Source organism: Juglans regia, chromosome 8 (genome assembly GCF_001411555.2).
Source record: "Juglans regia cultivar Chandler chromosome 8, Walnut 2.0, whole genome shotgun sequence".
Taxonomy (NCBI): domain Eukaryota; kingdom Viridiplantae; phylum Streptophyta; class Magnoliopsida; order Fagales; family Juglandaceae; genus Juglans; species Juglans regia.
Window position 1 is genome coordinate 14,804,780 of NC_049908.1, and position 13,852 is coordinate 14,818,631.

General features: G+C 33.0%; 1 protein-coding gene across 1 annotated transcript; it reads right to left on the minus strand.

The window, feature by feature from the left end:
- Positions 1-482: 482 nt before the first annotated feature.
- On the minus strand, positions 483-8,541 carry LOC118349191. The gene is made up of 9 exons (XM_035692780.1): positions 8,062-8,541; positions 7,174-7,218; positions 6,904-6,957; positions 5,696-5,740; positions 5,197-5,241; positions 3,669-3,701; positions 2,875-2,907; positions 1,954-1,998; positions 483-593 (listed from the first exon to the last, which is right to left on the minus strand). Exons 1-9 carry the CDS (start codon positions 8,539-8,541, stop codon positions 483-485), a joined length of 891 nt encoding a protein of 296 aa, XP_035548673.1.
- Positions 8,542-13,852: the final 5,311 nt, after the last annotated feature.

The following is a 13,852-nucleotide window of genomic DNA, read 5'->3' on the forward strand; positions in this document are numbered from 1 at the left end:
GACATGCATCCCTTAATTTGTAGACAACATCATGAGCTAGCTAGGAAAAGAGTTTATTTATTTGTATTTTATATTTGGATAATTAGTATTTTGGTCCAATCTTTTATGTTTTATGCCCTAACCCATATGGTAATTTAGGGCATGGAAAACCAAAACGTCAATTAGAATCATGTAACCCCTATTTAGAACTATAAAGAAATTAGCCATAATTAAACTGCTCTTGAACTACTACAATAAAGTTATTTATAAAATTCAAGATGCTGTTTATTTATAAGACAATGAAGGCATAATATGTTACAATATCTTGCTAGAGTACTACTAATGCGTACTACGATACAATATGGCATATAGTCAATTTACACACATGCATGCACACATTAAGAATGCTACAAATGATCAGTACTGAACACGGAATAACATTTCACTTAATAATTAACTTCTAATTTTAAAGAAATAGCCAAATCTGTTTTACGTGATAACCATCACATGACATTGCAATCGGTTTTGTCAGTAGCCTTTGAGATGCCGCTTGTAACTTTTGATGTGATGTTTGCTCCTAGTTTTGAAAATGCCTTGCCGACTCGCTCGCGATTCTGAAATTTGAACAATTACAAATATGATGAATGTGTAATTCTATAGAGCATAGACACAAAGCTGAAATAGTAAATGGAGATTGTTGGTTCATCATTCTAATTAAAATTGGTTTCATGTAGAAGTGACTAAATAGTTATCAGAGACGGTTTCATCTCATTTCATCTTATCATTACAACTTTCTCAAATTCCTACAGAAAATATAATAAACAACTTAACTTTTTCAAATCCTAAAACAATAATAATATTAAAAAATATTACCTAATAATATTTTATTCAACTCATCTAAAATCATCTCATCTCATCTCACTAACCAAACGAGTCCTAAATAGTCATCACAGTGCTTTTAATAATCATAGACTCGAGTTACCCCATTAGAAATCGTTCCCATAGAGAACATCTTCTTTATTCTTTTTGGTATGAAATGTAGATTAATTAGATTTAAGGTTGTCAACTTTTAACACAAATCAGACATGTAATAACAAAATTAGGGTGAGACTACTCCAGTTTGGGTTAATTCATGTCGACCCAAATTGACCAAATCAAGAATCGGGTCGTATTGAAATCTAGTTTCTCTAAAAGAAGGGGAGAGAGTATTCGGGCTTGTGGGTCAATCCATTTTCTTTCGGGGGATAGAAATAGTCTATGTTGTTGTCTCTTCTATGGTGAAAAGTTTTGGTGATCTGTTCATTAAAGAAGCAAGATACTTGGCTGGAGTGAGCGACCAAGTCCAACAATTGCAAACTGAGCTCAAATGAATCCAATGTTTACAGAAAGATGCAGATGCGAAACTTCATGAAAATGAGACCATGCATAAACAACTGGGTTGAAAGCATAAGAGATATTGCTTATGATGTTCAAGATGTCATTGAGACATATGCTTTCATAGATTGATCCATGAGGGGTGCCATAGGTAGGCATAGAGAATTTACTCAAGAGGTTTGCTTGCATCTTAGCTGGGTCAAATGTGTCACGTGAGGTGTTTGGTTGACCCAATCCAACCCGTATAAATAAATGGATTTATGTATTGTGACAGGTTGACCTATATAATAAACTATCGGGTTTGGGTCAAACGTGTCTAACTTGTTTATTATTTATTTTGATTTTTGGTCAAGCCAAAATTGATACGAACCAACATGACATGACTCGTTTCACATCCTTAATTAGATAAAGCAAAATTACTTAATATTATTTCACATATGAATTTATTAATTGGTCATGAAAAGTCTTTTCACCCCAATTATTTTATCCAAGAAATTAAAGTTTGATCAACTTTTTCAAAATCACATATCTAACAATGAATTCTAATATAGTATATATTTGACTCTGATATCACATGGAAGAAGTGAATGCAAGATTTACCCGGTAACGATGCATGTTTTCAACTTTTCGATTTGCAATTTTTTCCTGCATCAAGAAGTTGCTTTTATTAGTAACAATGTCTCACATATAATTGAGAATTGTTTTCATCCTTTTAACAATTATGGTAATAAGATTCAAATTGACTGTTACATATGAAAGATAAATGATATTTATAGTCATGGAGTATTGTCGTGCAATTTTTTTGAAAAAAATGAATAAATACGAGACCCACATAAAAAAAAAAAATTAGTGGATTCCATTCTTTTTTAAAATGATTGCGTGGTGCTTGCATATTCTACGACTATATATAGCATTACTATATATGAAATGTATAGATGATGTGTGTGCAACAAAAGTACTGGACATAAGATAGTGAAGTACAAGACAGAACTAGAAATGCTAATTGTACTCAATCCCTTATGTATGTTTAAATCAGAATTAAACCACACACACACATATATATGTATGTTTATATATCAGAATTAATGGACGAAAATTCTACCCATTTCAAGTAAAATGGATAAATATCCTCTCAAGTAAACTGAATAGTATCCATTTAATATAACATATAAGGTATTTTGATCATTTCACTTGACAATATTTTGTGAAATAACAAAAATTAATACTTAGCATTTTGCATTAAATAGATACCATCCATTCAAAGTGAGATAATGAGGATCATTCTTTCTATTTGGGACCTTGCTACCCTTACAAAACCAAGATAATGAGGATTCTTCATTCCATCGTTTTACTACGTTAATTTTTGTTTTATCATCAATTAGAAGTCACACATAGGCTAATAAGTAATTTCGTTATCTATATTTCATGTGGCTTATAATAGGGATGACGTACAAATAGGTCGGCATACACGTCATCTAAGTATGAGGGAAACATGTTAAATTATAATGAGAGTTTTTTTACCAGCTGGTTAGATGCATTTGCGACTTCATTTTCCTACATCAAAGAATATTTGTTGGTCAGCAAGAAGTCACGCATGCATGGTTGATACACAAATTTAAACACACATGATAAGTACGCATGCATGCATATACATCCATATTATATACACGTTAGGGGTGTGCAAAATTCTGAAAATTTCGACTTCGTCCAACTTCCACTCCGACTCCGACTCCAACTTCGTCGGAGTCATCGGAATTCGGAGTAGCTCCGAATATCTATTCGGAGTCGGAGTCGAAGTCAGAGCTCTAAGAAGCTCCGATTCCGACTCCGAAATTTTTTTTACTGAACACTTGCGCTCGAGCGAGGTGTCGAGCGCAAGTCAAGCACACGTTGTATTGAAAATTGGCTCGAGCGGAAGTCGAGCGAACCTCACTGGAAGAGTTCCGCTCGAGCGCCACGTCGAGAGCACGTCTAGTTCCGATCTTATGTCGGAGCTCCAATTTGGCTCCGACTCTTGTCGGAGTCGGAGGTCGGAAACTAGCACTCCGACTCCGTCGGAGTCGGAGCCCAGCCCTAATACACGTCATGTGCATAAGCTAATTAAGGCCTCGTTTATTTTTAGAGATGAGATTTTTTAAGATATGTGTGAATAGTATTGAGATATATGTTGAGAATAGATGAGATAAGATAAAATTGTGTTTGTTTATAGAGATGAGATGAGATTAGTTTGACTTTTTTTTTAAGTATTTATAATAGTGGGACCCACAACTAAATTATAATGAGGGAAACACGTTAAATTATAATGAGAGTTTTACCAGCTGGTTAGATGCATTTGCAACTTCATTTTCCTACATCAAAAAATATTTGTTGGTCAGCAAGAAGTCACGCATGCATGGTTGATACACAAATTTAAACACACATGGTAAGTACGCATGCATGCATATACATCCATATTATATACACGTCATGTGCATAAGCTAATTAAGGCCTCATTTATTTTTAGAGATGAGATGAGATGAGATGAGATTTTTTAGGATATGTGTGAATAGTATTGAGATATATGTTGAGAATAGATGAAATAAGATAAAATTGTGTTTGTTTATAGAGATGAGATGAGATTAGTTTGACTTTGTTTTTGAAGTATTTATAATGGTGGGACCCACAACTAATTATATTATTTTTTATAATAAAATATTGTCAAAATGATTGAAGGCCGTGCATGAATAGTAACACCAAATATAAAACTATTTTATGGCGTTGCTGCATAGTCTAATAACTGTACAAAACAATAACAACAAGGACGAAGGGTCAGACGACATACTAGCTTTTTTCCTAATCGTACAAAACAACAATGAAGGAGAGGATTAGACCAGCGTTTTTTCTTTTCTGTATAGTGTAGTTTATAAACAGTAATAAATTAATGAGAGATGAAATGTGATGAGGTAAAATGAGATAAAAAATAAGTGTTTGTTTTCAGAGATAGTCTAACCGTACAAAACCTAGAAAAGTTTTAAGAGTTTTTAGTTTCATCCCTGAAAGCAAATGAGGCCTAAAACTTTATGATATTGTTAATATATGCAATTTTCTATGCGTCATTGCTTGTTTTGAAGAATCTCAAATGAGCCAAGTCAAGCTTATAATATGTGTGTTGCTTATTAGGGAAGAAAAATTCTATTTATAATTAGCCTTTGTGGATACATACTTAGTAATTAAGTGCTAACATGCTATAATATATAGGATTCAGAAGAAAAACTGTTATTTTCTTGTTTTGAATGAAGAAATGACAAAATTGTCTAAAAATATGCATATTAGCTAGCTTCTTCATTGTATCGTTTTAGTAGGGTCAAACAATTATAGACATAAGCCTCACACTCCTGCACACCACTTAAAATTAAACATGTAATTTTACTCTTTTGCCCTCATATTTCATATTGATATTCAGTATGAAATATGAGGGTAAAAGAGTAAAATCATATGTTTTTAAGTGGTGTACAGAAGTATGGAACCTCTATGTAGCACAAGTCATATAATAAACTATCAGGTTTGGGTCAAATGTGTCTAACTTGTTTATTATTTATTTCGATTTTTGGTGAAGCCAAAATTGATACAAACCAACACGACATGACTCATTTCGCATCCTTAATTAGATAAAGCAAAATTACTTAATATTTATTTCACATATGAATTTATTAATTGGTCATGAAAAGTCTTTACGCCCCAATTATTTTATCCAGGAAATTAAAATTTTATCAACTTTTTCAAAATCACATATCTAACAATGAATTCTAATATAATATTTTATTGACTTCGATATCAAATGGAAGAAGTGAATGCGAGAATTACCCCGTAACGTTGTATGTTTGCAACAGTTTGATTTGTAATTTTTTCCTGCATCAATGAATAAGAAGTTGCTTTTATAAGTAACAAAGTCTCACATATAAGTGATAGTTGTTTTCATCCTTTTAACAATGGTAATAAGATTCAAACAGATTGGTATATATGAAGCTGAAATGATATTAATTATAGCGAGAAGTCTAACATGGTACCAAGGCTTTGGTCGACTTACAAAACCAAGATAAAATTGATAAAATTGCCTAAAAATATGCATCTTCTTCATTGCATCGTTTTAGTAGTACGTTAATTTTTGTTTTATCATCAATTAGAAGTCACACATAGGCTAATAAGTAATTTCATTATCTATATTTCAAGTGGCTTATAATAGGGATGACGTACAAATAGGTCGGCATACACATCATCTAAGTGTGAGGGAAACATGTACCTGACACGTGGAAAAAGAAAGAAGGGAAACACAATTACATGTTAATTATAATGAGAGTTTTACCAGCTGGTTAGATGCATTTGCGACGACTTCATTTGCTTCATTTTTCTACACCAAAAAATATTTGTTGGTCAGCAGAAGTCACGCATGCATGGTCGATACACAAATTTAAACACACATGGTACGTACACATGCACATACATCTATATTATATACACGTCATGTGCATCAGCTAAAACTTTATTCAATTGTTGATATATGCAATTTTGGAGAAGCTCAAATGAGCCATGTCAAGAAAACTACAAGAAAAATTCTATTTATAATTAGCCTTTATGGATATATCCAGCTATTTGTGACCAAACTACAAGAAAACTGTTTGTTCGTGGTTAGCTAATTTCTACGAAAATGACTAGTTCTAAAATGAATTTGTTTTCGTCCCAAATAATCACAAATGCTCATTTTTCTTGTAGCGATATATATACTTAGTAATTAAGTGCTAACATGGTATAATATGATTCAAAAGAGAAATTTTAAAATTTGAATTTTACAAATCAAATATTCTTACAATCGAGTGTAAGTAAATGAAAGATGGATATGTTTGAATGAGAAAGGGATATGATTGAATATATTAGGATTAATTAGGAAAGAATTTTAGAGTATTCTCACAATATAAGTATATATGATTTTTAATGTAATCAAGAAAGGACATTGATTTTACCATGCAGCACGACTAAAATTGCATGGGATGTTAGAAGGTTATATTGGAAAACTGTCATTCTGATCCAATTGATTGAGAGATTTGAATTCCAACCCAACTGGAGTAATAACGAAATCGGTTTGTTCCAACTCTCAACTCGTTCCAAATTCAATATAAAATTGGAATGGGATATATCGGGACGGGTTGGTACTTTCCATTCCGAGTTAATATACACAATTAAAAAGAAAAAAATTGCACAAGGTTGCAAATAATTATTGTTAATCTTACGTAAACACAATTAAAAAAACGAGATAGATCAAGAATTAGTAGAAGACAAAATATATACATACATACGTACATATATATATATATATATATATATGAGAGATTACCTGGTAATTAGAGTCATCTAAATTTGCTTTAATTCAAGAGTTGCATTTTTTTCCTAAATAATATATATATATATATATATATATATTTATATCATTATCACTAAGAAGGCAGCTAAGAGTATATCGCTTTTATCATGTTAACAAGAGTACTACTGATCATAGGACTCAAAGATCAATTATACCTGATGATCCCTTAATTCAGAGATATATTGACCTTCATTTTCAACGTTTTTTACCTACACCAAAGACCAATTGCTTTATCAAAATGTCACGCAGATTAAGAAACTTGTTTTTTTTTTTTCTAAAAAAAAAATTGTAAGAGATATAAATAAAAAGACCATCATCATGGGATCAATCGTGGAACACGTACGATTGCCATACATGATATTAATTAATAGATCTAAGAAGAAGCACAAGACATATATTAGTCAATCGAGTAATGAGAGAATTACTTGGCCAGATTCATCTACGTCTTCTTTGATTTTATTATCGTTTTCCTGCATGAGAAAATTGTTGCAGCTATTAGCTAGAAGGGGAATTCAAGAAAATTACTCTTATATATATACAGGCATATATGGAACCAGAATTACATGGTCTGAGGAGGATCCAAATTCACCACAAATATAAAAATATACTAAATATTAATTGATATTAAAATAATATATGAAAAATCAACTAATTATATCTATTTAGTGTTAAGAAAGTATAAAAAGACAACAAAATTATCCCATAAACAAGGAGTATATAATAGTTTATATTTTATATACATACATATATTATACTGCATACATACATAAGCTAGTTTACATCAGTCGAGTCAAGCTTATGTGAATGAAGGAGGCTTTATATGATGGAATGAGAGAGGGATGTGATTAAATATATTAGGCTTAGGACAGAGTTTTCGAGTATCCTCACATTAATCCATCAAATATAAGCATGACTTAATGTGGCCAAGCAGGAACAATTAATTTAAACAAACAATATATATATATATATATATATATATATATGTAGAGGAGTGTTGCAGCTTCAAAGAGATTATATAAAAATAATTGTACAAGTTGACGTGTATTCATGTGATTCGTCAAATTTGTTTTATAATAAAAATAAATTTATAATCTGACAAATCACATTAAGGTATATTAGTTTGTAAGATTACTTTTTTGTAATTACTTTATGACTAAAATATTTTTCTAGTCGGAATAAAATGAGCAAGAGGGGGATTGAGACATCACGTGTGTGCGCGTGCATGCGGAGGACAAATCTAGCAGACAACATGGTTGCATTAAGATCGATCCTTTACTACTATACTAACTATAAACTCAACAAAGATGTTATACCTGAACTGGGTCTACTGCCGTTTCCGATAATCGTTTGATGTTCCGGCGGAGTAAAGCGTAGTTGTCCAAGAAGACTGCATCTCTATGATGTTGAATATTTTTTTTCTGGTAACATAATAAGCAGAGGTCATACCTATTACTGGTGGAATCAAAGCATTTGATGCAAGTAAAATAGAGTCCATTAAGAAACGTTTCACAGCCACGACAATACAGTAGCCTCTTGCTTTGATACAGATAGAACAAGGTGATAAACTCGTCGAAATCCAGGCTGCCATCACCATTTACGTCTAGATCCTTGAACAAAGAACAAGCAACAGTTTTTGGATAATTGTCTTGCAGGAAGAAATCCAAGAAATCAGTAAGGCTCATGCTATTATTGTTTTCCAACTTCATCTTTTTGAAATCATCCTGGGCTTTCTCCTGCTGCTGCTTTGTCAAGTTTACGTAATAAGCTTTAGCAACCTCACGGATGTCCTCCATTTTCCCCTTACAATAATTTTGCAATTTTACTGCATGGACAACTCTCGTATTTATGCAGAGGTTAGAGCTGGCACGGTTTCACTGCCACTTGCACAGAAATTGCCGTGACATGAAATACTAAATTCGAATATTCACGAGTCCCACTTGAATTTAGAAATAAGTGCAGAACTGGTCCTCATATATATAAATATATATATATATATATATATATATAACAAGTCTCCAAGTTGGTTTTAGATTACAACTACTCTCTTCCTGTCTTATAATTGTAGGTCCTGCAAGCTGCACATGATCATCATCCTACACAGATCGAGAAACATAGCCAAGTGGTTTTAAAAAAAAATATCTGTAATAGTGAGTCAATTCCATTAACTCATGTAACTAGAATCCAAAAAGCATTGGTTTTGCTTTCTAGTTGTAATTTTCTATTGCAAGTTTACACAATTCACAATTTGTTTTTCAAGATCAGTTCTATAGATTGTTGCAGACCTTTTAATCTCATCAGTATGTAGACGGTCTGATTCTATTGCATGGTTCATTGCACTTAGTAATAAACTCTTTTTTTTACACCTTGCAATAAACTTACTACGTGGTGGCCAAGGATAAGTTGTCACGGGAAGCGCAGTACTCTTCATTGTACTCTTTTTATATTCACCTTATATAGAGGACGACTTAACAACTTGGACTTATAAAAAGAATGAGATCGACGGCCTTCTCCCCCTTCAATTTGAGATAGATCAAGAAGTAGAAGACAATATACATATATATATATATATATATAACAATAGACATATACATATATATATATATATATATATATATATATATTGGAGCTTATCTTGCACACCCAGTGCTGTCGAGTTATTCATCACAAATCATTCGAGTGGCTGGTGGTGTGAAACACATCCTTTACTTGAGGAGGTTGTCACTTTAGGATAATACAGGACTAAAAATATAAAAAGAAAAATTGCGAGTTCCAGTTGAATTTATAAATAAGCTAAGTACGAGTTCCACATGGCTAGGTACACATTAGGTGAGTGTAGAACACAATTAAAAAACATGAGATAGATCAAGAAGTAGAAGAAAATATACATATACATATATATATATATATCGGAGCTTATCTTGCACAATATCCAGTGTTGCCGAGTTATTTATTACAAATCATTCGAGTGGCTGGTGGTGTGAAACACTTCCTTTATATGAGGAGGCTGTCACCTTATGATAATACAGGACTAAAAATATAAAAGGAAAAATTACAAGTTCCAGTTGAATTTATAAATAAGTACGAGTTCCGCATGGCTACGTTAATGTATTTTAAGTCTGATCAAGTTGATTTTTTATTACAACTTCAGTCTTTATTATCTATATCTTTTCGAATCTTTCAACCACTTCTTAAGACTTTTCAACCTGGTACATTATTTAAAACGTGGGTCTTCGATCTCAAAAGATCACATGTTCTGTTCATCCCGATCCACTTGTCGTAAAAAACTACGTTCATCCGGCAATAAAGTACTTATAAAAAGACTTGGAAAGGTTTTCTCAGCTGGAGCAATTCAACCAATTTGGACAAAGAACTGCTAATTATATTGAATGGGAAAGCGGATTAAGTGGGTCATAATTAGTAATTTCTCTGCCAGCAAGTGGCATATTATCTTGGTTCACGTCATTGACTAAATAAAGGGCATCGAGGTAGTGATAATTAGGGTTATTATCCTATTAATATCCATCTACTATTTAAATGTATTTTAAATTTTTTTATTCTTTTATTATTTTCTTTTAAGTATTTTTTTAACATCCTTAATCACTAAGAAAAAATTAAAAAAATTATAAAACTTTATTAATACTCACTTCTTTAATCATTAAGTAAAATAAAAAATTAAAACAAAATGAAATACAAAAAGAATTGTAGATAGGTAGTAGTAAGGTAGTAACCCTATCATTATTCAAATAAATATGTCTTAGGTAAGCTATTTGTTAAAAATAGGTGACACTAAACTTTTAAATACCTTCCTTAATTCTAATTACTTTCAAAAAACTATTCAAACACCATTCGATCATTACTCAAGGTGGCGCTCGTCAACTTATGAAATAATTGAGAGGAAAATCTTAGTGGAGCACCTCAAACTTACCGCTCAATCTTACCACTTTTGTATTTTAATGTTTTAATTTTTATTTAATGGTTAAGAAAGTGATTATTAATGAAATTGTGTAATATTTTTAAAATTTTTTAATGATTAAGAATGTTAAAAAAATACTTTAAAGAAAAATAAATAAAAAATTTATAACTAGCGGTACGCTTAGCTGTAAAGCTAGTTGGCCCGCTAGCATGATCCTAGTTGAAATAATTGCAAATGATTTAGTTGTTGCTCCTAGTGGTAGCAATATTAGACAATATTGAAAATGATGTACAAAGGATGATGTGAGCATGACCACTATCCTTTATTTTGATCCACTGAACTTGATAGTAATTCACTATGTGATTATAATTTCTGCTGAATAAAATCTTCTATAGCTCTGTTGACATAGTCACGTCACCAAACCACGTTAAATACTGTGTGTCGTGTGTATGGTTGATACTTGTATTTCTATATTAATTGTACTGTTTGTCTTGTTTAACGTTGTATGTGAGTGTGGTGTTTATCACAACAACAAGATGATGTGAGCAGGACCACTATCATTTATTTTCATTTACCTCACCTCTTCATGCTTTTCTCTTGGAATGGAAAATGAACCCGGCCAACAAGACCTTGTACATTAAAACAGAACCCCCCCCCCCCCACCCCACACGGTTTCCACCTGGACTTGAGCTCTTGAGCAATGTTTTGAATTCTGTTCTGGTGATCGTTTCGGTTCAATTATTGGAGCAGAATATTTCGATATCGGTACGTTTTGGTGCACCGTTACGAGATAGTCGATATATAGATAAATTATATATATATAGAAATTATATTATAAAATAACATCAACACAAGTCTTAAAGATATACATAATTAAAAACTCAACAATATTTCTAAATTATAATTAGCTCTCAATCCACATATCTTCATAAAAAAGACAGTGCATATACACTACCCTTACTTTAATCTATTATTCCATGGATGAGACATTGCATATATGCTTTTACTAGCTTGTATGGGAAATGGTGCATATGTGATGTCAGGATAGAAGAAAAGGGTGGAGACGAGACACAGTGAAGATATAACAGGATGTCAAGAGAGAAGAAAAGGGTTGAGGCTTTTAGAAGTTTGCCCTTTCCTTTTCAGAATATTTCCTATGTGTTCCAGACAAACACCGAAATTTGAGCCGAAACGGAACAATCCATCACACCCTTGCCAGTTATTGTTTTGGCAAGGAAAATTTGGAACAGAACAGCTTTTAAAACCTTGCTCTTGAGAACCCCAGCATCTCTAACTCCAGTCCATAAGGCCCACTACAACAGCTAGATCGTAGATTTTATTAGCGAGCTAGATATTTGGTTAGTCCAAAATGTAAGAACGTAGTCTCCATTTTTTGTTAAATTATAAATTGCTATATAATACACGAATATTGATGCCAATACTCTTAGAGATTCTTTTCGCTAGTGTTGGTGGAAGAAAAAGGTAATCTAGGGAAGAGATCTGCAAATACGCAAAATTAAACACAAGGGTGTTGAACCTAAAATTCAAAATTTTCATATAAGTTTATTTGTATGCTTTTATAAGAAGGTATATATGTTGATTTGACTTCACAATCAGTGATATTAATGTACTGCTTTGGCTCATCCCATTTTGATGCACTACAACAGAAACACTCTTTTGGACAAAAAACTTTGTCCCAAAAGTGTGGGATTTATGAGACATTTAGGGATGAAAAAATTCCATCCCTAATTCGTCCCAATAGGTCTATCATGAAAGAAAATCTAGAACGAGAAGAAAAATCATCCCAAAAATAGGACGAAATTTCAACGACCCATTCAAAGTTCGGTCGAACGAAAAACAAACTTCGGGATGAAGTCATTTCGACCCTAACAAGCATTCGAACGGTCAACTTTCATTCGAACATAGAATATTTTTTGAACTATTACAATGTGAAGCTAGTATTCAAACACTATAGTCACTTTCGAATTGGTTGAGAAACGTTCGAAGGGAACGTGAGGTCATTCGAATATTGAAGGCATAACTGTTTGAATAAGATTGACGTTATAATACCAAGGCCAAGGCCAAGGCCCGAGGACAGACTAGCCCCAAGAAAAAATCAACCCATTTGAAAGAAACGACGTCGTGTTGTTTTTGGTAAGTCTTCTTTTCCCTCTTCTTTCAGTTTTCTCCTCCCTATTTTCCCTCTCCCCATTCCATTAACGCCTTCCGACTCAAATCTTCACTTCCATAACTACTCTCTCTTCACCTCTTTTTGCTCCATTCCCTACAAACTCTCTTTTCCCTCTTATCTTTGTCTGATCCCAACTGCTACACTCCCTCTTCCTCCCTCTCTCTCTATTTATCCCTTTACCCAAAATTATTATTTTTCATTGAATGTTAGTGTGCCACCGCCTCCCTTCGAGGGTTCTAGTTGTCGACAACCCGTTAGTCGGATTTTTGTTGTGCCACGGTAAGCCCTTTTCCCTCTATTACTCCGTGCCCCACCTCGTATAGTTTTTTGTTATCACTCACTCTAAATTAATAAGATAAATACTGGCAATTCAAGGAGGCAGAAGACCTCCACAATTCACACAGAATGTTTGGATTCAAATCATAAAATGTTCTTTACTTCCTAAAGTAATTTAAATACTTAAGTACAATGCAGAAAACTAGAAATAACTACCCTTCTACGTGCACGGACCGGTGCTAGACCCATTACCCATTACCCACGTTTACAACCACAGCCTATTGACCCATTCATATAGACTCAACTGAATAATAAAGTAAAAGACACTTATACCCATGAACAATTAAATAAACCCATATCCTACATAGCCCTTACATCCCTTACAAGCCTCCTATTCCTTAGGCTCATAACACAGCCTTCCTTTCAAAAGACCTCACCCTCGAGGTCTTGGTATTTTCGTCGCAGCTCTTCCAAATCCACCCATGATGCGTCTTCCTCGGATGATCCCTTCCACTGAATTAAGAGTTCTGCTCCCACTCTGTTTCCCTTCCTCTTTAATCTTCTTTCAAGTACATTTTCTGGTATGGGGACCAAAGTACCATCCTTCATAACTGACAGTAACTTAGGGTTAGAGTTTCCCTTATCTCCTAACTTCTTCTTAAGGCATGAGATATGAAATACTGGGTAAATCTTGGATACTTCGGGCAGATCGAGCTTGTATGCT

Coding starts and splice junctions, on each gene's coding strand:
- LOC118349191 (XM_035692780.1), bottom strand. CDS start 8,541: ATGGAGGACATCCGTGAGGTTGCTAAAGCTTATTACGTAAACTTGACA. Junction 5,242..5,695: donor CAAATGCATCTAACCAGCTG/GTAAAACTCTCA, acceptor TCATTGATGCAG/GAAAAAATTACAAATCAAAC. Junction 594..1,953: donor AAAACATGCATCGTTACCGG/GTAAATCTTGCA, acceptor TTCAAATTTCAG/AATCGCGAGCGAGTCGGCAA.